This window comes from Oncorhynchus kisutch, unplaced genomic scaffold (assembly GCF_002021735.2).
Source record: "Oncorhynchus kisutch isolate 150728-3 unplaced genomic scaffold, Okis_V2 scaffold1231, whole genome shotgun sequence".
NCBI lineage: Eukaryota > Metazoa > Chordata > Actinopteri > Salmoniformes > Salmonidae > Oncorhynchus > Oncorhynchus kisutch.
In genome coordinates, this window is record NW_022263176.1 from 8,096 (window position 1) to 32,697 (window position 24,602).

Genomic DNA, 24,602 nt, shown 5'->3' on the forward strand with positions numbered 1-24,602 from the left:
AGTGATGGGATGAGATATGGAGAACATAAGAGTGATAGGATGAGATATGGGCTGTATTGGAGAACATAAGAGTGATAGGGTGATAGGATGATGTGAGATGTATTGGAGAACATAAGAGTGATAGGATGAGATATGGGATGTATTGGAGAACATAAGAGTGATAGGATGAGATATGGGCTGTATTGGAGAACATAAGAGTGATAGGATGAGATATGGGCTGTATTGGAGAACATAAGAGTGATAGGGTGAGATATGGGCAGTATTGGAGAACATAAGAGTGATAGGATGAGATATGGGCTGTATTGGAGAACATAAGAGTGATAGGATGAGATATGGGCAGTATTGGAGAACATAAGAGTGATGATAGGATGAGATATGGGCAGTATTGGAGAACATAAGAGTGATAGGATGAGATATGGGCTGTATTGGAGAACATAAGAGTGATAGGATGAGATATGGGCTGTATTGGAGAACATAAGAGTGATAGGATGATGTGAGATGTATTGGAGAACATAAGAGTGATAGGATGAGATATGGGATGTATTGGAGAACATAAGAGTGATAGGATGAGATATGGGCTGTATTGGAGAACATAAGAGTGATAGGATGAGATATGGGCTGTATTGGAGAACATAAGAGTGATAGGATGAGATATGGGCAGTATTGGAGAACATAAGAGTGATAGGATGAGATATGGGCTGTATTGGAGAACATAAGAGTGATAGGATGATGTGAGATGTATTGGACAAACATGTTGCTAACTGGGTGATATGGGGACGTGTCGTGCGACACAGCGCTCTAACAGACCCCCCATAATGCATCGCTCTTTACAGCTCTATATAATTCCAGTAGCTAACTGCAAAGATGTTTTCTGTAACTGTCCCTCCATGTGTTACAGTGTACTCACGTTGTTGATCTTGAGCTTGCTCTTGTCCTGTTTCTGCAAGTGGCCAGACAACTGGTAGAGTACGGCCCGACTACGCCGGCGGTTGTGGTCAAAGCCTGGGGGGCGGGTGATCTGGTGCACCTCCAGACCTGTCTCCTCGTCTGGGGACCGGCAGGCCGAGGGGTGGGGGTGGAGGGAGAGACAAGGCCGAGGGGTGGGGGTGGAGGGAGACAAGATCCTTTTGATGTACTGTAATTAGCGTATTCATTGTTCATCAGGTAACTGTCAATCCCTCTCCCTCCATCCCCTCTCTCCCTCACCAGTGTCTGAGTCTTGTCCATGGTCCCCCTGGTCCTGCTGGTCCTTCCTGGTCGCTGTGATGTCCTTGTGGGAGACCAGGAACAGCACTACCTCTCCCTTCTCATTCTTGATGGGCACTATGTCCAGCAGACACCAGAACTGCTCTCCTGAGATACAGACAGACACACAGACAACCATAGGTCAGAGAGGAGTAAAACATATAGGCTCTGTCTCAATGGCCTTGATCATCTGTCCTCTCCTTCATCTGCAATTATCTGAAACAACTGAGCAAGTGAAAACTAGACTAATGACTTTGATGAAGGGGAATAGATGCATTTGAGAAAAAGCCATAGAAACCCCTTGAGGGACCTGTGGAGAAAGTCTTACCAGACCACTGACTAATCTCTGTCAACTAGAACCAAGATGGTTCCCTTCCTTACCCCCCTTCTTGTACAGGATGCACTCAGTCTTAAATTCCTGCCGCTCGTCCAGAGCCTTTTGGATCTGAGTGTTTAGGCTCTCGCTGGTGTCCGAGCCATACAGGAAGTGACACCTGCAGCTCTTTTGCATCAGCTCACCGCGGGCGAAGCCGGTCAGCTCGCAGAAGCCGTCCGAGCAGTAGACGATGGGGTAGAGCGACTGCACCTGGGCGTTACCCAGGACAAAGTTACTGTCTGAGAGAGAGAGAGAGAGAGAGAGAGAGAGAGAGAGAGAGAGAGAGAGAGAGAGAGAGAGAGAGAGAGAGAGAGAGTAGAGAGAGAGAGAGACAGAGAGAGAGAGAGAGAGAGAGAGAGAGAGAGAGAGAGAGGGAGACAGAGAGAGAGAGAGAGACAGAGAGAGAGAGAGAGAGAGAGAGAGAGAGAGAGGGAGACAGAGAGAGAGAGAGAGAGAGAGAGAGAGAGAGAGAGCGAAAGAAAGAAAGAAAGACAGACAGACAGACAGACGGGACGAGTTTCAAATGCTATCTGGGATAAAGAACATCAAAGAGACCTCCTTTGAACTTTGCATAAAAGTTGAATCATATGTTTCTCTGGATTACATGCCAGACTCTGTGAGTCTTTGTGAAGGGCGATGAGGCTGTGTTTTTGCTCCAAGCCGGGTCTCTGGCTGAGTATGGGAACGAAAGAGCAAACCTAACAAATCACATAGCTTGGCTTAAATTAAGGGCATCAGGGGCCAAAGGCAACAAACAGAACTGTGTTAATTCATGCATGAATGAAGTCAAGACATCAATTACATATAAATGCAGTTCCTGTTTGAGTCAAGGGTGGTAGGGGGATTGGAGTGGCGCTGCCTGGCGCTTGACGGAGATACGGCCTCTTGAATATTTCTATGGGTAATTTAGTTGTTTGATTAGTAGGCTTTAGGGGCTCTACAGGAGAACAATTCACTCTGCAGGAGATGTTGAGTCCTTTACAGAAATAGGATCTGTAGGACTGGGGCACTCACTGTGAAGAATGTGTATAATATAGAGAGGGAGGGAGGGAGGGAGGGAGGGAGGGAGGGAGGGAGGGAGGGAGGGAGGGAGGGAGGGAGGGAGGGAGGGAGGGAGGGAGGGAGGGAGGGAGGGAGGGAGGGAGAGAAAGAAATGGCCAAAATGTAATGCTTTTAATCTCTGATGGGGATAAAAACAATGACTACCCCACCTCAGCTACAATGAAAAGAGGTGATCCTAGTAATATCTAAAGTTGCTGCACAGCTGTGGTTCCCATCTGATCTCATCCATACTCAATGACTACCCCACCTTAGTAACCATGACAACATGTGATCCTAGTAATGTCCATACTCAATGAGATGGACAGGACGCTACAAAATAATCTGCTATAATCCATTCCTATCTCTGCACATGAATGGATTATCACAGATTATTTCTGTGGTATCCATCTCATTTGCCTTGGACTTGAACACCAAGACCTAGAGATCTGTCAATCCAGGAGCCACCAACAGTAAGGTATCACAGGAAGAGAGGAGAGGAAGAGACTGTGCTGTGCTTATAGACAGCCATTCAGAAGCCCTGGTACACTGAGGCACGTGGCTCCTGATTTGAAGTCAATGGAAGAGATTATTATGCTTGATATTACAATACACCTCATCCAGCAGTTGGAAGCATGAGAGCGAGATGACATAAAGAATGTATAGAGGTCCTGGGTGGCAGGGAGCTCAGCCCCAGTGATGTACTGGGCTGTCCACACAAACCTCTGTAGTGCTTTGCGGTGCATTTGCCATACCAAGCGGTGATGCAGCCAATCAAGATGCTCTCGGTGGTGCAGCTGTATAACTTTTTGAGGATCCGAAGGCCCATGTCAAATGTTTTCATCCTCCTGAGGGGGAAGAGGAGCTGTGCCCTCTTCACGACTGTGTGGGTGTGAGTGGACCATGTTACGTCCTTAGTGATGTAGACGCCAAGGAACTTGAAGCTCTCGACCCGCTCCAGCTTTTGTCAATGTGGATGGGGGCGTGCTCTCCCCTATTTCTCTTGTAGTCTACGATCAGCTCCTTGGTCTTACAGATGTTGAGGGACAGATTGTTGTCCTAGCACCACACTGACAGGTCTCTGAGTCTCTCTGTCTTACTCTTTCTCCCTCTCTTATTCTGTTTTAGCTCTCTGAGACAAACACAAACACAGCCTCCCGGCTGCACATGTGAGGAACAGCAAGTACAACGTCAACCCTTCCCCAGCATGTGCAGTGTTGTGGAAAGCTGTCTCAGTGCTGCCATTACACTGGGCTTTGTAACCGTCCTGAGACTGTCATATTAGGTCAACACCTACCTACCTACACCACCCCCTCACCTGTCACACACTAATCACCCATAGACCAAAGGCCCCACTTTGACACAAAGGAGTTATGGGAAATCAATCTGTGTTAGGCTGCAATATGGAGTTGATGGTGATGTTACCATGCCGTCATATAAGAGACTGCAAGGGAGGGGTACACACACACCACACACACACACACACACACACCACACACACACACACACACTGTAATATTATGGCGTTTGAAAGCCATGGGGAAATCCAGTACACACGACTTTACTAATTAATTTACTGCAGTGGACTAAACCAGGGTCACACAGACCGTTTCTTGGTCATCTTAAACAAATCTACTTTGTAACAACAGTATCCACCTCACACACATGGTTATGGGCTTAACAACAGTATCCACCTCACACACATGGTTATGGGCTTAACAACAGTATCCACCTCACACACATGGTTATGGGCTTAACAACAGTATCCACCTCACACACATGGTTATGGGTTTAACAACAGTATCCACCTCACACACATGGTTATGGGTTTAACAACAGTATCCACCTCACACACATGGTTATGGGTTTAACAACAGTATCCACCTCACACACATGGTTATGGGCTTAACAACAGTATCTACCTCACACACATGGTTATGGGCTTAACAACAGTATCCACCTCACACACATGGTTATGGGTTTAACAACAGTATCCACCTCACACACATGGTTATGGGTTTAACAACAGTATCCACCTCACACACATGGTTATGGGCTTAACAACAGTATCCACCTCACACACATGGTTATGGGTTTAACAACAGTATCCACCTCACACACATGGTTATGGGCTTAACAACAGTATCTACCTCACACACATGGTTATGGGTTTAACAACAGTATCTACCTCACACACATGGTTATGGGCTTAACAACAGTATCTACCTGTATCATGTCAGATATAGAGTTGAAATGTATTACATTTAGAGTTTGTATCCCAATATTACACTTTATATAAATCACACAACACTGAAATATATCAAACCGTTTAACACAAAAACACAGTATTTTAGGCGTTAAAAAAACCTAACATTTATTGATTAATTATAAAAATAATGAATAATATTCCACCCATGAGGCCACTAGAGGGCGATTTGGTCATCTGACTGCAAGACAGGGCTACCTGGGAGACTGCATCTGTCTTAATGTATGTTGGAGTTCATTTAGCCTATATGCACATCCCAGGTAATCTATCTTCAATTCACCCCTGGTTCAGCTAGTCATGTATCTGATTAGTTTTTAGACATGTATATGAGGGTTAAGAGGAGCTTGCCTCCTGGGATGTAATACATGGCCCTGATTAGTTTTTAGACATGTATATGAGGGTTAAGAGGAGCTTGCCTCCTGGGATGTAATACATGGCCCTGATTAGTTTTTAGACATGTATATGAGGGTTAAGAGGAGCTTGCCTCCTGGGATGTAATACATGGCCCTGTAAAACTACAGTCATGTCAAAGGAACATCGGAAAACGTCTAACTATGTAACTCATGTAACTATGAGAACTCATGTAACTCATGTAACTATGAGAACTCATGTAACTATGAGAACTCATGTAACTCATGTAACTATGAGAACTCATGTAACTCATGTAACTATGAGAGCCCTGTCCTAGATAAACATCAACGCATCAGGACACCTCAGGTCCTTGAGACACGTTCTTATAATATATTGCTACATAAGGGTTGCATATTCGTATTTTTTTTTTTACAATAAAATGTGTTTGAAAACATTTCCTAGACTTGACGCGCATAGCGTTTTGTGTGTATGCGCGTCACCTGGCAGAAAGGCGCCAGTGGAGTGGCTACTTACGGGTCCCATCAAAACGGTTTGCAATTGTGTCTAGGAAGGTGTTCTGTGGCGCCAGACGACCCCTCGTCGCTGGCGTTCTAGACCGTTGAGACCCTCTCCGGTCTCGGCGATTCGAGGCATCGGTCTCCGCTGCGACGAAACCGGGCAAAAATCTGGAAGCCCCGGGCGCGCCTCCGAGCCCCTGTAGGAGCGCGCCGATCCGAGATCCTCGGGGCTCCACTTTTAGACCGCGGGGTTGACCACTCAAATGGTCACAAACAAAGAGAAGAAGGAAAGTAATATCCGATTGTTGTGGGTGGCCAGATGATGATTGGTAGGCAGTGTTTGTTTGACTACATTTGTGAACTGGAACACACGAGGAATGTTAACGGCTGCAACGTGCGCATCGCTGCATAAGTGCTGCTGCGCTCTGCTCCTCAATGTTACATACCTAGCCTAGGTAGGCTTCTCTCGCTCGCTCTCTCTCTCTCTCTCTCGCTCTCTCTCTCTCTCTCCTCTTATATCATGTACTCGTTCTCTCTCTTCAGACACACAGGCAGGTATGAGGATAAGACCAATGCGTAATGCAGTTCTCCATCAAAACATATGGCAGGTATGAGGATAAGACCAATGCGTAATGCAGTTCTCCATCAAAACATATGGCAGGTATGAGGATAAGACCAATGCGTAATGCAGTTCTCCATCAAAACATATGGCAGGTATGAGGATAAGACCAATGCGTAATGCAGTTCTCCATCAAAACATATGGCAGGTATGAGGATAAGACCAATGCGTAATGCAGTTCTCCATCAAAACATATGGCAGGTATGAGGATAAGACCAATGCGTAATGCAGTTCTCCATCAAAACATATGGCAGGTATGAGGATAAGACCAATGCGTAATGCAGTTCTCCATCAAAACATATGTGACTTTGGAGAAAGTTTCATTTACATTTTCCCATTTAGTCGTTTCTCTTATATTTCAAAAGCCAATTACAGTCAATTCATATACAATGATATACAATGAAAGGCTATGACGGTCTATCCGATTGTTTTTCCATGAGCATAAATAATTTCTCGACAACTGAACGTTCATAGCTTGTGGTGTCTGCATTTCGTCATCTTATTATTTTTTAGATGGAGTGGAGCGCCCTCTAGTGACGGTTGTTTGAAAGACCGTAAGATCTCGATGGCGCTTTATCAAGCACTGGCTCTATTTACATAGAGCCCAGATCGAGTCTATGTGCCGTGTATTTCCTGATATAATGAGTTGTGCCAAAAGCTTGTATAAAGCGGAAGGGTTCAATATCCCGCTTCATGTATGGCTCTCAAAAAGGTTCTATATAGAACTGCAAAGAGCCCTTATTTTTGTTGCAGTGTACTGTATTTGTTACACTTTACTTATATCAGATCATGCTATTGAATAGTAGCATGTTTAAAATATATATTTTGTAGATAATTTGTTATAAAATAAATATAAGACTGTGTCTGTCTGTCTGACTGTCTGCTACTGGAGGTGTCGACACTGATGGGGAATAAAGGAGAAGGGTTAGCCTGCCATCTAGTGGTGAAGATAAACTATACATGGATGATTCAACGAGCTGTCGAAGAAAACTATAAATGAATGATTCAACTAGCGGCAGAATAAAACTGGAAATGGGCAGCATAGTCAAATAACAGTCAGACTCAACTCATTGTACCTCAATTCCTCGCATTCCAGCTCCCTGCCTCCTGCTCGAGCGTATCCGAGAAGGGCCTCCCCCTGTTCAGACTTTCTCCGATACGTCTTGAGAAGGGTGCGAGGAGAGAGGACACAAAAAAGCGAGGGAAGATTCATTGAGAAAGTGACTCAGTGATTCACAGTTTGATGAAACGAGCTGAATAAAACCTGATAGACAACGAATTGAACAAACACTAGTTAGTCTTTCTTCATAAAAAAAAGTGAACTGCACTAACAGATATGATTCAACTAAACAAGTGTTTAAAGTTGATTAGTTGAATATGACGAATTATTACTGGGTTGGAACAAGAGTAGCAGCTGACTACAGGACCGCCTCTGGGAGCAGTTCTTTCGGAACATTCTGAATAGCCAACAACTGACAGTTTTGGAGTGGTAGATTATTGACCCGTGTGCTGTGTATCCACCTTACTACCACACGGTGGAGCTGTTTGTTCATAGTCAGATCCATAGCCATCACAGGGCATTGACAGCTGAAACTAGACGATTTAAAAAGCAGGAGAAAGGACGACATGTGACAATATGTGTGTATATGTAACTATTACAGTATTTAGTTATGCAAAGTACAACGTAACTGCAAACTGGCCCTCTTAAATATTTCTGTGTGTTAATTGACTTACTACTAGATACCGTATACTCTTTTACCACATTAACAAATGTGTTACTCTGATACAATAAACATCCAGCACATCCTTACAAATCCCAAGGAGCTTGTGGTTGTCTTGATTTGTCTGTTACTCATGTGTGTGTGGTTGTCTTGATTTGTCTGTTACTCATGTGTGTGTGGTTGTCTTGTATTGTCTGTTACTCATGTGTGTGTGGTTGTCTTGATTTGTCTGTTACTCATGTGTGTGTGGTTGTCTTGATTTGTCTGTTACTCATGTGTGTGTGGTTGGATTGTATTGTCTGTTACTCATGTGTGTGTGGTTGGTTGTCTTGCATTGTCTGTTACTCATGTGTGTGTGGTTGGATTGTATTGTCTGTTACTCATGTGTGGGTGGTTGGATTGTATTGTCTGTTACTCATGTGTGTGTGGTTGTCTTGTATTGTCTGTTACTCATGTGTGTGTGGTTGTCTTGTATTGTCTGTTACTCATGTGTGTGTGGTTGGATTGTATTGTCTGTTACTCATGTGTGTGTGGTTGTCTTGTATTGTCTGTTACTCATGTGTGTGTGGTTGGCTTGTATTGTCTGTTACTCATGTGTGTGTGTGTGGTTGGCTTGTATTGTCTGTTACTCGTGTGTGTGTGTGGTTGGCTTGTATTGTCTGTTACTCATGTGTGTGTGTGTGTGGTTGTCTTGCATTGTCTGTTACTCATGTGTGTGTGGTTGGATTGTATTGTCTGTTACTCATGTGTGTGGTTGGATTGTATTGTCTGTTACTCATGTGTGTGTGGTTGTCTTGTATTGTCTGTTACTCATGTGTGTGTGGTTGGCTTGTATTGTCTGTTACTCATGTGTGTGTGTGGTTGGCTTGTATTGTCTGTTACTCGTGTGTGTGTGTGTGTGTGTGTGTGTGGTCGGCTTGCATTGTCTTGTAACTCATGCATGTGTGTGTGTGTGTGTTAGTGTGTACATGCGTGCGTGCGTGTGTGTGTGTGTGTGCATCTTCAGTCAGGAACAGAGGAGGTTCCTGCACCTGTTTCTATGGAGACCCCTTTACAATTGGTGTACTCATCAAAACCAACCCAGAGGTGAGGTAGAGGAGCCTTTGTGCTGAAGAGCACAGAACATAAAAACACTGGACAGATGAAAGACTAGCCAGCCTACAAACAACACTAATGTAGACAGTGGAGGTGGGCAGAATGAAAGACTAGCCAGCCTACAATCACTAATGTAGACAGTGGAGGTGGGCAGAATGAAAGACTAGCCAGCCTACAAACAACACTAATGTAGACAGTGGAGGTGGGCAGAATGAAAGACTAGCCAGCCTACAAACAACACTAATGTAGACAGTGGAGGTGGGCAGAATGAAAGACTAGCCAGCCTACAAACAACACTAATGTAGACAGTGGAGGTGGGCAGAATGAAAGACTAGCCAGCCTACAAACAACACTAATGTAGACAGTAGAGGTGGGCAGAATGAAAGACTAGCCAGCCTACAAACAACACTAATGTAGACAGTGGAGGTGGGCAGAATGAAAGACTAGCCAGCCTACAAACAACACTAATGTAGACAGTGGAGGTGGGCAGAATGAAAGACTAGCCAGCCTACAAACAACACTAATGTAGACAGTGGAGGTGGGCAGAATGAAAGACCAGGGGGAGCAGAAAGAGAGAGACAGTGTACACTACCCACACCCCTCTCAACCTCAGTGTCCACTACCCACCCTACCAACACCCCTCTCAACCTCAGTGTACACTACCCACCCTACCAACACCCCCTCTCAACCTCAGTGTCCACTACCCACCCTACCAACACCCCTCTCAACCTCAGTGTACACTACCCACCCTACCAACACCCCTCTCAACCTCAGTGTCCACTACCCACCCTACCAACACCCCTCTCAACCTCAGTGTACACTACCCCACCCTACCAACACCCCTCTCAACCTCAGTGTACACTACCCACCCTACCAACACCCCTCTCAACCTCAGTGTCCACTACCCACCCTACCAACACCCCTCTAAACCTCAGTGTCCACTACCCACCCTACCAACACCCCTCTCAACCTCAGTGTACACTACCCACCCTACCAACACCCCTCTCAACCTCAGTGTCCACTACCCACCCTACCAACACCCCTCTCAACCTCAGTGTCCACTACCCACCCTACCAACACCCCTCTCAACCTCAGTGTACACTACCCACCCTACCAACACCCCTCTCAACCTCAGTGTCCACTACCACCCTACCAACACCCCTCTCAACCTCAGTGTCCACTACCCACCCTACCAACACCCCTCTCAACCTCAGTGTCCACTACCCACCCTACCAAACCCTCTCAACCTCAGTGTCCACTACCCACCCTACCAACACCCCTCTCAACCTCAGTGTCCACTACCCACCCTAACCACACCCCTCTCAACCTCAGTGTCCACTACCCACCCTACCAACACCCCTCTCAACCTCAGTGTCCACTACCCACCCTACCAACACCCCTCTCAACCTCAGTGTCCACTACCCACCCTACCAACACCCCTCTCAACCTCAGTGTCCACTACCCACCCTACCAACACCCCTCTCAACCTCAGTGTCCACTACCCACACTACCAAACACCCCTCTCAACCTCAGTGTCCACTACCCACCCTACCAACACCCCTCTCAACCTCAGTGTCCACTACCCACCCTACCAACACCCCTCTCAACCTCAGTGTCCACTACCCACCCTACCAACACCCCTCTCAACCTCAGTGTCAACTACCCACCCTACCAACACCCCTCTCAACCTCAGTGTCCACTACCCAACCTACCAACACCCCTCTCAACCTCAGTGTCCACTACCCACCCTACCAACACCCCTCTCAACCTCAGTGTACACTACCCACCCTACCAACACCCCTCTTGACCTCAGTGTCCACTACCCACCCTACCAACACCCCTACCAACCTCAGTGTACACTACCCACCCTACCAACACCCCTCTCAACCTCAGTGTCCACTACCCACCCCACCAACACCCCCTACCAACCTCAGTGTCCACTACCCACCCCACCAACACCCCTACCAACCTCAGTGTCCACTACCCACCCCACCAACACCCCTCTCAACCTCAGTGTCCACTACCCACCCCACCAACACCCCTACCAACCTCAGTGTCCACTACCCACCCTACCAACACCCCTACCAACCTCAGTGTACACTACCCACCCTACCAACACCCCTCTCAACCTCAGTGTCCACTACCCACCCCACCAACACCCCTCTCAACCTCAGTGTCCACTACCCACCCCACCAACACCCCTCGCAACCTCAGTGTCCACTACCCCACCCCACCAACACCCCTACCAACCTCAGTGTCCACTACCCACCCCACCAACACCCCTACCAACCTCAGTGTCCACTACCCACCCCACCAACACCCCTACCAACCTCAGTGTCCACTCCCCACCAACACCCCTACCAACCTCAGTGTCCACTACCCACCCCACCAACACCCCTACCAACCTCAGTGTACACTACCCACCCTACCAACACCCCTACCAACCTCAGTGTACACTACCCACCCTACCAACACCCCTCTCAACCTCAGTGTCCACTACCCACCCCACCAACACCCCTCTCAACCTCAGTGTCCACTACCCACCCCACCAACACCCCTCGCAACCTCAGTGTCCACTACCCACCCCACCAACACCCCTACCAACCTCAGTGTCCACTACCCACCAACACCCCTACCAACCTCAGTGTCCACTACCCACCCTACCAACACCCCTCTCAACCTCTTGATTGTCATTGACAGTCAATACAAAAGAACCTTGTTTTAGCCCAATAGATTTGCATGTCATCCCCATTCACACGTATGTCCCCCGCAGACTCTACAGCTGGAGCCCAGGCAGCCGTTACAATACCAACAATACCCCGGAGAGGAACTGAATTGGGGCTGAATCCCACCTATTAGCCCCTCATTAGAGACAGCTTTTCTTAAACACACCAAGACAATGAGAGTGGCAGGGGAGGGGAGATGATTCTTGTATTGCTACTGTTTAGTTGTGTGTTGGTCTTCTCAAGCAGAAACCAGGGGGGCTTGTGTTTCTCCTGGTGGCCAGTGAGCCCACAGAAAAAAAACAATCACTGTTGAAAAATGCCATCCTCTCTCTCAATTCAATTCAATTCAAGGGGCTGTATTGGCATGGGAAACATGTGTTAACATTGCCAAAGCAAGTGAGGTAGATAATATACAAAAGTGAAATAAACAATACAAATTAACAGTAAACATTACACATACAGAAGTTTCAAAACAATAAAGACATTACAAATGTCATATTATGTATATATACAGTGTTGGAATGATGTACAAATGGTTAAAGAACACAAGGGAAAATAAATAAGCATAAATATGGGTTGTATTTACAATGGTGTTTGTTCTTCACTGGTTGACCTTTTCTTGTGGCAACAGGTCACAAATATTGCTGCTGTGATGCAAATATTGCTGCTGGGAGTTTATCAAAATTGGATTTGTTTTTGAATTCTTTGTGGATCTGTGTAATCTGAGGGAAATATGTGTCTCTAATATGGTCATACATTGGGCAGGAGGTTAGGAAGTGCAGCTCAGTTTCCACCTCATTTTGTGGGCAGTGAGCACATAGCCTGTCTTCTCTTGAGAGCCAGGTCTGCCTACAGCGGTCTTTCTCAATAGCAAGGCTATGCTCACTAAGTCTGTACATAGTCAAAGCTTTCCTTAAGTTTGGGTCAGTCACAGTGGTCAGGTATTCTGCTACTGTGTACTCTCTGTTTAGGGCCAAATAGCATTCTAGTTTGCTCTGTTTTTTTGTTAATTCTTTCCAATGTGTCAAGTAATTCAAGTATTCTTTTTTTTCAAGTAATTCAAGTATTTTTTAGCCAGATCCTAATTGGTATGTTAAAATGTCTCTTGCTACCTGCCTGTGTGTCTGAAGAGAGAGAAGGAGGATAAGACCAATGCGTAATGCAGTTCTCCATCAAAACATATGGCAGGTAATGAGGATAAGACCAATGCGTAATGCAGTTCTCCATCAAAACATATGGCAGGTATGAGGATAAGACCAATGCGTAATGCAGTTCTCCATCAAAACATATGGCAGGTATGAGGATAAGACCAATGCGTAATGCAGTTCTCCATCAAAACATATGGCAGGTATGAGGATAAGACCAATGCGTAATGCAGTTCTCCATCAAAACATATGGCAGGTATGAGGATAAGACCAATGCGTAATGCAGTTCTCCATCAAAACATATGGCAGGTATGAGGATAAGACCAATGCGTAATGCAGTTCTCCATCAAAACATATGGCAGGTATGAGGATAAGACCAATGCGTAATGCAGTTCTCCATCAAACATATGGCAGTATGAGGATAAGACCAATGCGTAATGCAGTTCTCCATCAAAACATATGGCAGGTATGAGGATAAGACCAATGCGTAATGCAGTTCTCCATCAAAACATATGGCAGGTATGAGGATAAGACCAATGCGTAATGCAGTTCTCCATCAAAACATATGGCAGGTATGAGGATAAGACCAATGCGTAATGCAGTTCTCCATCAAAACATATGGCAGGTATGAGGATAAGACCAATGCGTATGCAGTTCTCCATCAAAACATATGGCAGGTATGAGGATAAGACCAATGCGTAATGCAGTTCTCCATCAAAACATATGGCAGGTATGAGGATAAGACCAATGCGTAATGCAGTTCTCCATCAAAACATATGGCAGGTATGAGGATAAGACCAATGCGTAATGCAGTTCTCCATCAAAACATATGGCAGGTATGAGGATAAGACCAATGCGTAATGCAGTTCTCCATCAAAACATATGGCAGGTATGAGGATAAGACCAATGCGTAATGCAGTTCTCCATCAAAACATATGGCAGGTATGAGGATAAGACCAATGCGTAATGCAGTTCTCCATCAAAACATATGGCAGGTATGAGGATAAGACCAATGCGTAATGCAGTTCTCCATCAAAACATATGGCAGGTATGAGGATAAGACCAATGCGTAATGCAGTTCTCCATCAAAACATATGGCAGGTATGAGGATAAGACCAATGCGTAATGCAGTTCTCCATCAAAACATATGGCAGGTATGAGGATAAGACCAATGCGTAATGCAGTTCTCCATCAAAACATATGGCAGGTATGAGGATAAGACCAATGCGTAATGCAGTTCTCCATCAAAACATATGGCAGGTATGAGGATAAGACCAATGCGTAATGCAGTTCTCCATCAAAACATATGGCAGGTATGAGGATAAGACCAATGCGTAATGCAGTTCTCCATCAAAACATATGGCAGGTATGAGGATAAGACCAATGCGTAATGCAGTTCTCCATCAAAACATATGGCAGGTATGAGGATAAGACCAATGCGTAATGCAGTTCTCCATCAAAACATATGGCAGGTATGAGGATAAGACCAATGCGTAATGCAGTTCTCCATCAAAACATATGGCAGGTATGAGGATAAGACCAATGCGTAATGCAGTTCTCCATCAAAACATATGGCAGGTATGAGGATAAGACCAATGCGTAATGCAGTTCTCCATCAAAACATATGGCAGGTATGAGGATAAGACCAATGCGTAATGCAGTTCTCCATCAAAACATATGGCAGGTATGAGGATAAGACCAATGCGTAATGCAGTTCTCCATCAAAACATATGGCAGGTATGAGGATAAGACCAATGCGTAATGCAGTTCTCCATCAAAACATATGGCAGGTATGAGGATAAGACCAATGCGTAATGCAGTTCTCCATCAAAACATATGGCAGGTATGAGGATAAGACCAATGCGTAATGCAGTTCTCCATCAAAACATATGGCAGGTATGAGGATAAGACCAATGCGTAATGCAGTTCTCCATCAAAACATATGGCAGGTATGAGGATAAGACCAATGCGTAATGCAGTTCTCCATCAAAACATATGGCAGGTATGAGGATAAGACCAATGCGTAATGCAGTTCTCCATCAAAACATATGGCAGGTATGAGGATAAGACCAATGCGTAATGCAGTTCTCCATCAAAACATATGGCAGGTATGAGGATAAGACCAATGCGTAATGCAGTTCTCCATCAAAACATATGGCAGGTATGAGGATAAGACCAATGCGTAATGCAGTTCTCCATCAAAACATATGGCAGGTATGAGGATAAGACCAATGCGTAATGCAGTTCTCCATCAAAACATATGGCAGGTATGAGGATAAGACCAATGCGTAATGCAGTTCTCCATCAAAACATATGGCAGGTATGAGGATAAGACCAATGCGTAATGCAGTTCTCCATCAAAACATATGGCAGGTATGAGGATAAGACCAATGCGTAATGCAGTTCTCCATCAAAACATATGGCAGGTATGAGGATAAGACCAATGCGTAATGCAGTTCTCCATCAAAACATATGGCAGGTATGAGGATAAGACCAATGCGTAATGCAGTTCTCCATCAAACATATGGCAGGTATGAGGATAAGACCAATGCGTAATGCAGTTCTCCATCAAAACATATGGCAGGTATGAGGATAAGACCAATGCGTAATGCAGTTCTCCATCAAAACATATGGCAGGTATGAGGATAAGACCAATGCGTAATGCAGTTCTCCATCAAAACATATGGCAGGTATGAGGATAAGACCAATGCGTAATGCAGTTCTCCATCAAAACATATGGCAGGTATGAGGATAAGACCAATGCGTAATGCAGTTCTCCATCAAAACATATGGCAGGTATGAGGATAAGACCAATGCGTAATGCAGTTCTCCATCAAAACATATGGCAGGTATGAGGATAAGACCAATGCGTAATGCAGTTCTCCATCAAAACATATGGCAGGTATGAGGATAAGACCAATGCGTAATGCAGTTCTCCATCAAAACATATGGCAGGTATGAGGATAAGACCAATGCGTAATGCAGTTCTCCATCAAAACATATGGCAGGTATGAGGATAAGACCAATGCGTAATGCAGTTCTCCATCAAAACATATGGCAGGTATGAGGATAAGACCATGCGTAATGCAGTTCTCCATCAAAACATATGGCAGGTATGAGGATAAGACCAATGCGTAATGCAGTTCTCCATCAAAACATATGGCAGGTATGAGGATAAGACCAATGCGTAATGCAGTTCTCCATCAAAACATATGGCAGGTATGAGGATAAGACCAATGCGTAATGCAGTTCTCCATCAAAACATATGGCAGGTATGAGGATAAGACCAATGCGTAATGCAGTTCTCCATCAAAACATATGGCAGGTATGAGGATAAGACCAATGCGTAATGCAGTTCTCCATCAAACATATGGCAGTATGAGGATAAGACCAATGCGTAATGCAGTTCTCCATCAAAACATATGGCAGGTATGAGGATAAGACCAATGCGTAATGCAGTTCTCCATCAAAACATATGGGCAGTTATGAGGATAAAAGACCAATGCGTAATGCAGTTATCCATCAAACATATGGGCAGGTATGAGATAAGAACCAAATGCGTAATGCAGTTCTCCATCAAAACATATGGCAGGTATGAGGATAAGACCAATGCGTATGGCAGTTCTCCATCAAACATATGGCAAGGTAATGTAGGATAAGACCCATAGGCGTTAATGCAGTTCTCCATCAAAACATATGGCAGGTATGAGGATAAGGACTCAAACTGCGTCAATGACATTTCTCCATCAAAACATATGCAGTTAGATGATAAGACCAATGAGATAATGCAGTTCTCCCTCAAAACATCATGCAGTCTCCAGAAACATGATAAGACCAATGCTAAGCAGTTTCTCCATCAAAACATAATGGTCAGGTATGAGGATAAGACCACAATGCCGTAATGCAGTTCTCATCAAAACATATGGCAGGTATGAGGATAAAGAACCAATGCGTAATGCATGTTCTCCATCAAAACATATGGCAGGTATGAGGATAAGACCAATGCGTAATGCAGTTCTCCATCAAAACATATGGCAGGTATGAGGATAAGACCAATGCGTAATGCAGTTCTCCATCAAAACATATGGCAGGTATGAGGATAAGACCAATGCGTAATGCAGTTCTCCATCAAAACATATGGCAGGTATGAGGATAAGACCAATGCGTAATGCAGTTCTCCATCAAAACATATGGCAGGTATGAGGATAAGACCAATGCGTAATGCAGTTCTCCATCAAAACATATGGCAGGTATGAGGATAAGACCAATGCGTAATGCAGTTCTCCATCAAAACATATGGCAGGTATGAGGATAAGACCAATGCGTAATGCAGTTCTCCATCAAAACATATGTGACTTTGGAGAAAGTTTCATTTACATTTTCCCATTTAGTCGTTTCTCTTATATTTCAAAAGCCAATTACAGTAAATTCATATACAATGATATACAATGAAAGGCTATGACGGTCTATCCGATTGTTTTTCCATGAGCATAAACCATTTCCAGAGAGCTCAATATTCGTAGTGTGTCGTGTCTGTATTTCCTATTTTCTTTTTTATACTGAACTAAAATATTAACGCAGCATTTAGCGTGTTGGTCCCATGTTCCATGAACTGAAGTTAAAACCTCTCTCTCTCCCATAACAATTCCCCAGGGAAAGAGAGAGGGAGAGTCCCTGTGTGTCTACCACAGCCCTCCACCCCCTGCCTGCAGCTGATTGGCAGTGGCCATGTTTGCATTTAGGCCTCATTCAGGAGTGACCTGCTGCTCTTAATTACCACACTTGAGGAACTTGATGACACAGGAATCTGTAAAATGTCAAATTAGTACAACAACAAAACAAAGAGGGCCTCCACCTGTCCCCCCCTGTCCTCCTCCTCGCCTCCCTGTCCTCTCCTCTCCTCCTCCTCTCCTCCCTGTCCTCCTCCTCGCCTCCACCTGTCCTCCTCCTCTCCTCTCCTCTCCTCCCCCTGTCCTCCTCCTCTCCTCCACCTGTCCTCCCTCCTCTTCCTCCTCCTCTCCTCCCCCTGTCCTCCTCCTCTCCTCCTCCTCCCCCCCTGTCTCCTCCTCTCCTCCTCTCCTCCCCTGTCCTCTCCTCTCCTCCTCCTCTCCTCCCCCTGGCCTCCTCCTCACCTCCTCCCCCTGTCCTCCTCCTCTCCTTCCCCTGTCCTCCTCCTCTCCTCCCCCTGTCCTCCTCCTCTCTCCTCCCCCTGTCCTCCTCCTCTCTCCCCTGTCCTCCTCCTGTCCTCCTCCCCTGTCCTCCTCCTCTTCTCCTCCCCCTGTCCTCCTCCTCTCCTCCTCCTGTCCTCCTCCCCTGTCCTCCTCCTCTCCGCCTCCCCCTCCTCCTCCTCTCCTCCTCCCCTGTCCTCCTCATCTCCTCCCCCTGTCCTCCTCCTGTCCTCCTCCTCCTCCTCCTCTCCCTGTCCTCTCTCCTCTCCCTGTCCTCCTCCTCTCCTCCCCGTCCTCCTCTCCTCCTCCTCCTCCTCTCCTCCTCCTCCTCTCCTCCTCCTCCTCCTCCTCCTCCTCTCCCCTCCCTGTCCTCTCTCCTCTCTCCCCCTCCCCTGTCCTCCTCTCCTCCTTCTCCTCCTTCTCCTCCTGTCCTCCTCCCCCTGTCCTCCTCCCCTGTCCTTCTCCTCTCCCCTGTCCTCTCCCCCTCTCCTCACTCCCCCTGTCCTTCTCCTCTCCTCCTCTCCTCCTCCTCCTCTCCTTCCCCTGTCCTCCTCCTCTCCTTCCCTGTCCTCCTCCTCTCCTCCCCCTGTCTCCTCCTCTCCTCCTCCCCCTGTCCTCCTCCTCTCCTCCCCTGTCTCCTCCTGTCCTCCTCCCCCTGTCCTCCTCTCTTCTCCTCCCCCTGTCCTCCTCCTCTCCTCCTCCTCTCCTCCTCCCCTGTCCTCCTCCTCTCCGCTCCCCCTGTCCTCCTCCTCTCCTCCTCCCCCTGTCCTCCTCATCTCCTCCCCCTGTCCTCCTCCTGTCCTCCTCCTCCTCCTCCTCCCCTCTCCTCTCCTCCTCCCCCTGTCCTCCTCCTCTCCTCCCCTCTCCTCCTCTCCTCCTCCTCCTCCTCCTCCTCCACTCCTCCTCTCTCCTCCTCCTCCTCCTCCTCCTCCCCTCCCTGTCCTCCTCTCCTCCTCCCCCCTCCCCCTGTCCTCCTCTCCTCCCCTGTCCTCCTTCTCCTCCTTCTCCTCCTCTCCTCCTGTCCTCCTGTCCTCCTCCCCCTGTCCTCCTCCCCTGTCCTTCTCCTCTCCCCTGTCCTCTCCCCCTCTCCTCACCTCCTCCCCTGTCCTTCTCCTCTCCTCCTCTCCTCCTCCCCCTGTCCCTCCTCCTGTCCTCCTCCCTCCCCTGTCCTCTCCTCCTCCTCCTCTCCTCTCTCCTGTCTCCTCCCCCTGCTCCTCCCCTGTCCTTCTCCTCTCCCCTGTCCTCTCCTCCTCTCCTCACCTCCTCCCCTGTCCTCCTCCTCTCCTCCCCTGTCCTCCTCTCTCCCCCCTGTCCTCCTCCTGTCCTCCTCCTCCTCCTCTCCCTGTCACTCTCCTCCTCCTCCTCCTGTCCTCTCCTCCTCCTCCCCCTGTCCTCTCCGCCTGTCTCCTCCCCTCCCCTGTCCTCTCCTCCTCCTCACCTCCCCCTGTCCTCCTCACTCTCCTCCCCTCTCATCCTCTTCCCCTCCTACATCCTCCTCCTAATCCTCCCCTCCCCTGTCCTACTCTCCTACCTCTCCCCCTCCCCCTTGTCTATCCTCACTCTCCTCCCCCTGTCCTCCTTACTCCTCCTTTCTCCTCCTTCTCCACTGTCCTCCTCCCCCTGTCTCCTCCCCCTGTCCCTTCTCCTCTCCCCGTTCCTCTCCCCCTCTCCTCACCTCCTCCCCTGTCCTTCTTCCTCTCATCCTCTCTCCTCCCCCTGTCCTCTCCTCTGTCCTCCTCCCCTCCCCTGTCTCTCCTCCTCCTCCTCTCATCTCCTCATGTCCTCCTCCCCCTGTCCTCCTCCCCTGTACCCTTCTCCTCTCACCCTGTCCTCCCCTCCTCTCTCACCTCCTCCCCTGTCCTCCTCCTCTCCTCCCCCTGTCCTCCTCCTCTCCTCCCCCTGTCCTCCTCCTGTCCTCCTCCTCCTCCTCTCCCTGTCCTCCTCTCCTCCTCCTCCTCCTGTCCTCCTCCTCCTCCTCCCCCTGTCCTCTCCTCCTGTCCTCCTCCCCTCCCCCTGTCCTCTCCTCCTCCTCACCTCCTCCCCTGTCCTTCTCCTCTCCCCCTGTCCTCCTCCTCCTCCTCTGATCCCAGCATCAGGCAGGCCAGGTGAGTCCCCTTACTGAGATGAGAGAGGCTGTAGGGGTTGTTGCTGTTCTCTACTCAAGCTGAAGCTTTGGGAAACAGATGACCATTCGCCTCTCTGTCAAACACTACATCTAATCACATCATTAGAAGCATCTCAAATTAGAAACACCCATTTGCAACACCAAAAACACAGCGTTTGTATGTGTGTGTGTGTATCTGTTCATATGAGTGTGCATGTATGTTCATGTTCAAAGCAATATAAGCCTTTCCAGATGTTATCAAAAGCAAACATTTCAGTGGTGAATCCATGCAGCTGATCAAACCATTTGTACAACACTATCGTTTAATGTTCCCGATGCCTAACGTCTAATGGATGTCCCTGTACACATACAAACATGCATGTGATGTGGAAGCTTTTCCATAAATAACGGGATGCCGGGTTTTAAGGCCTCATCAAAGATGAATTCAAAGGCTTCTTATTCATGGAGGCTCGATAAAAGAGAAGAGAGAAGAAGAAAGGAGAAACCACTTGAAGGGGTCTGGCTCTCCAACAAACAATGCTTAGACTAAGGTTGGATTGGAGGGGAATGGGAATGGAGGAAGTGGTACTGAAGGTAATGTATGGAAGGAGGAGGGGGGAGGAGGGAGGAAGTGGTACTGAAGGTAAGGTATGGAAGGAGGAGGGGGGAGGATGGAGGAAGTGGTACTGAAGGTAATGTATGGAAGGAGGAGGGGGGAGGATGGAGGAAGTGGTACTGAAGGTAATGTATAGAAGGAGGAGGGGGAGGATAGAGGAAGTGGTACTGAAGGTAATGTATGAAAGGAGGATGGGGGAGGATGGAGGAAGTGGTACTGAAGGTAATGTATGGAAGGAGGAGGGGGGAGGATGGAGGAAGTGGTACTGAAGGTAATGTATGGAAGGAGGAGGGGGGAGGATGGAGGAAGTGGTACTGAAGGTAATGTATAGAAGGAGGAGGGGGGAGGATGGAGGAAGTGGTACTGAAGGTAAGGTATGGAAGGAGGAGGGGGGAGGATGGAGGAAGTGGTACTGAAGGTAATGTATGGAAGGAGGAGGGGGGAGGATGGAGGAAGTGGTACTGAAGGTAATGTATGGAAGGAGGAGGGGGGAGGATGGGAGGGAGCGAGTTGTTATGGGATACGGGGGATGTTTAAATCAAAAGTTTACACTACAGCGTTGCTCCAACATCAAAGCTTGCCCTCTCTTCTCTCGTTACTCTGGGAAGTCCCCCCCCCCCATCTTTCCCCTCCCTCTCCCTGCCAAACCGTTCCTCCTGTTCTTCAGTTAGAGCACAGTTGCATCGAAGCGTCAACTTCGAGAAACTTCATTAGATACTTTTATTTCCGTATTTCAGTGACCCTGGTATTGTGGCAGTCAGTGAGGCGTGTACACACTGCTGCTCTTCCCACAGAAACACTGGACTACTGAGGGCTCAGTCCCCAGGGCCTCTGGTTTAGAAAGACTGGACTACTGAGGGCTCAGTCCCCAGGGCCTCTGGTTCAGAAACACTGGACTACTGAGGGCTCAGTCCCCAGGGCCTCTGGTTCAGAAACACTGGACTACTGAGGGCTCAGTCCCCAGGGCCTCTGGTTCAGAAAGACTGGACTACTGAGGGCTCAGTCCCCTGGGCCTCTGGTTTAGAAACACTGGACTACTGAGGGCTCAGTCCCCAGGGCCTCTGGTTTAGAAAGACTGGACTACTGAGGGCTCAGTCCCCAGGGCCTCTGGTTTAGAAACACTGGACTACTGAGGGCTCAGTCCCCAGGGCCTCTGGTTTAGAAACACTGGACTACTGAGGGCTCAGTCCCCAGGGCCTCTGGTTTAGAAAGACTGGACTACTGAGGGCTCAGTCCCTAGGGCCTCTGGTTTAGAAAGACTGGACTACTGAGGGCTCAGTCCCCAGGGCCTCTGGTTTAGAAAGACTGGACTACTGAGGGCTCAGTCCCCAGGGCCTCTGGTTTAGAAAGACTGGACTACTGAGGGCTCAGTCCCCAGGGCCTCTGGTTTAGAAAGACTGGACTACTGAGGGCTCAGTCCCCAGGGCCTCTGGTTTAGAAAGACTGGACTACTGAGGGCTCAGTCCCCAGGGCCTCTGGTTCAGAAAGACTGGACTACTGAGGGCTCAGTCCCCAGGGCCTGTGTGTGTGTGTGTATGTGTGTGTGTGTGTGTGTGTGTGTGTATGTGTGTGTGTATGTGTGTGTGTGTGTGTATGTGTGTGTGTGTGTGTGTGTGTGTGTGTGTGTGTGTGTGTGTGTGTGTGTGTGTGTGTGTGTGTGTGGTGTGTGTGTGTGTGTGTGTGTGTGTGTGTGTGTGTGTGTGTGTGTGTGTGTGAAAGAGAGAGATAGTGAGGGAGAGAGAGAGAGAGCTGCATCTTACACAGTATGCTCCATGGGAAGGGACTGCTAGGACCTTTTCAGAGAGTCCCGGACCGGGCAATAACAAGTTGAAGGTAAAATGTCAACCATAAGGTTTCTGCTTTCTGAGGTACCGTCTCCTGGGGCTTTCTGAGGTACCGTCTCCTGGGGCTTTCTGAGGTACCGTCTCCTGGGGCTTTCTGAGGTACCGTCTCCTGGAGCTTTCTGAGGTACTGTCTCCTGGGGCTTTCTGATGTACCGTCTCCTGGAGCTTTCTGAGGTACCGTCTCCTGGGGCTTTCTGAGGTACCGTCTCCTGGGGCATTCTGAGGTACCGTCTCCTGGGGCTTTCAGAGGTACCGTCTCCTGGGGCTTTCAGAGGTACCGTCTCCTGGGGCTTTCTGAGGTACCGTCTCCTGCTGCTGAGCCCTGGGGCTTTCTGAGGTACCGTCTCCTGGGGCTTTCTGAGGTACCGTCTCCTGCCGCTGTGTCCTGGGGCTTTCTGAGGTACCGTCTCCTGCATCTGTGCCCTGGGGCTTTCTGAGGTACCGTCTCCTGGGACTTTCTGAGGTACCGTCTCCTGGGGCTTTCTGAGGTACCGTCTCCTGGAGCTTTCTGAGGTACCGTCTCCTGGGGCTTTCTGAGGTACCGTCTCCTGGGGCTTTCAGAGGTACCGTCTCCTGGGGCTTTCTGAGGTACCGTCTCCTGCCGCTGAGCCCTGGGGCTTTCTGAGGTACCGTCTCCTGGGGATTTCTGAGGTACCATCTCCTGCCGCTGAGCCCTTGGGCTTTCTGAGGTACCGTCTCCTGCCGCTGAGCCCTGGGGCTTTCTGAGGTACCGTCTCCTGCCGCTGAGCCCCGGAGACAAGAAGTAGAAGACTAACAAAGTCCTATTCTATTGTATCATATCAGCTGATGTCCAGGATGTGGATTTGTTCAATGAGTAATAGCATACAGTACTTGTGTCAGACACACCCTAGAGACATAAATAAATAGTCCACTAATCACACCAACGCTGGCATTGGCTGCAGAGTAGACTTGCCTGCATCCCAAATAGCACCCTACTCCCTTCACAGTGAACTACTTTTGATCAGAGCCCTATTGGGCCCTGGTCAAAACTAGTGCACTATATAGGGAATCATTTGGGTCGCCACCATGGGCTATACACTGTACGATACCCATAAATCAGTCAGAATGGCATGAGGGCATTGTTGCTCACTTGTTAGATCTCAAGTTCCACCTTTGAACCTCTTTGCTAAATGATATCACCATGTTCCAAGCAGACTTGAACACAATGGATGGCTGTGTGTGAATGTTTCAACTGAATCCATACTCATGTTTACTGTAGTTCCGTTCCCTGTGAACACTGAGACTGTCCCTCAATCACCTAGAGCTGTCACGTCATGATGTCAGACAGCTACCACACTTTGATCCTACAGGCCTGCCTTACTGCAGGTTGAGATAAATACTGGTTTTACTACTGCTCACAGCACTCCAGTCTTCACTGTGGCCTGTTGTGGGATTTCAGCTCAGTGAACAGTACATAGATTTTTCAACAATGCAAGTGAGTGTGTACTGTCCTGTATGATATGTGTGTGCGCTGCGTTTTCCCTCAGTGAACGGTTCATTGGTTTGTCCTTTTTCAGTTTTCCACAATGCCTCTGTGTGTGTGTGTGTGTGTGTGTGTGTGTGTGTGTGTGTGTGTGTGTGTGTGTGTGTGTGTGTGTGTGTGTGTGTGTGTGTGTGTGTGTGTGTGTGTGTGTGTGTGTGTGTGTGTGTGTGTGTGTTTGTGTGTGTGTTTTTTGAATGTGTATGTGTGTGTGTTTTGTGTGTGTGTGTGTTTTGCATGTATGTGTGTGTGTGTTTTGCCTCTGTTTG

The 24,602-nt window shown here is 47.9% G+C and overlaps 1 protein-coding gene across 1 annotated transcript; it reads right to left on the reverse strand.

Moving 5' to 3' along the window:
- Positions 1–844: 844 nt before the first annotated feature.
- LOC116365371 (potassium voltage-gated channel subfamily H member 3-like) lies at positions 845–23,050 on the reverse strand. Its single transcript, XM_031818026.1, has 5 exons — positions 22,861–23,050; positions 5,811–6,155; positions 1,627–1,860; positions 1,207–1,353; positions 845–1,047 (listed from the first exon to the last, which is right to left on the reverse strand). Exons 1-5 carry the CDS (start codon positions 23,048–23,050, stop codon positions 893–895), a joined length of 1,071 nt encoding a protein of 356 aa, XP_031673886.1. The 3' UTR covers positions 845–892.
- Between the last annotated feature and the right edge of the window lie 1,552 nt (positions 23,051–24,602).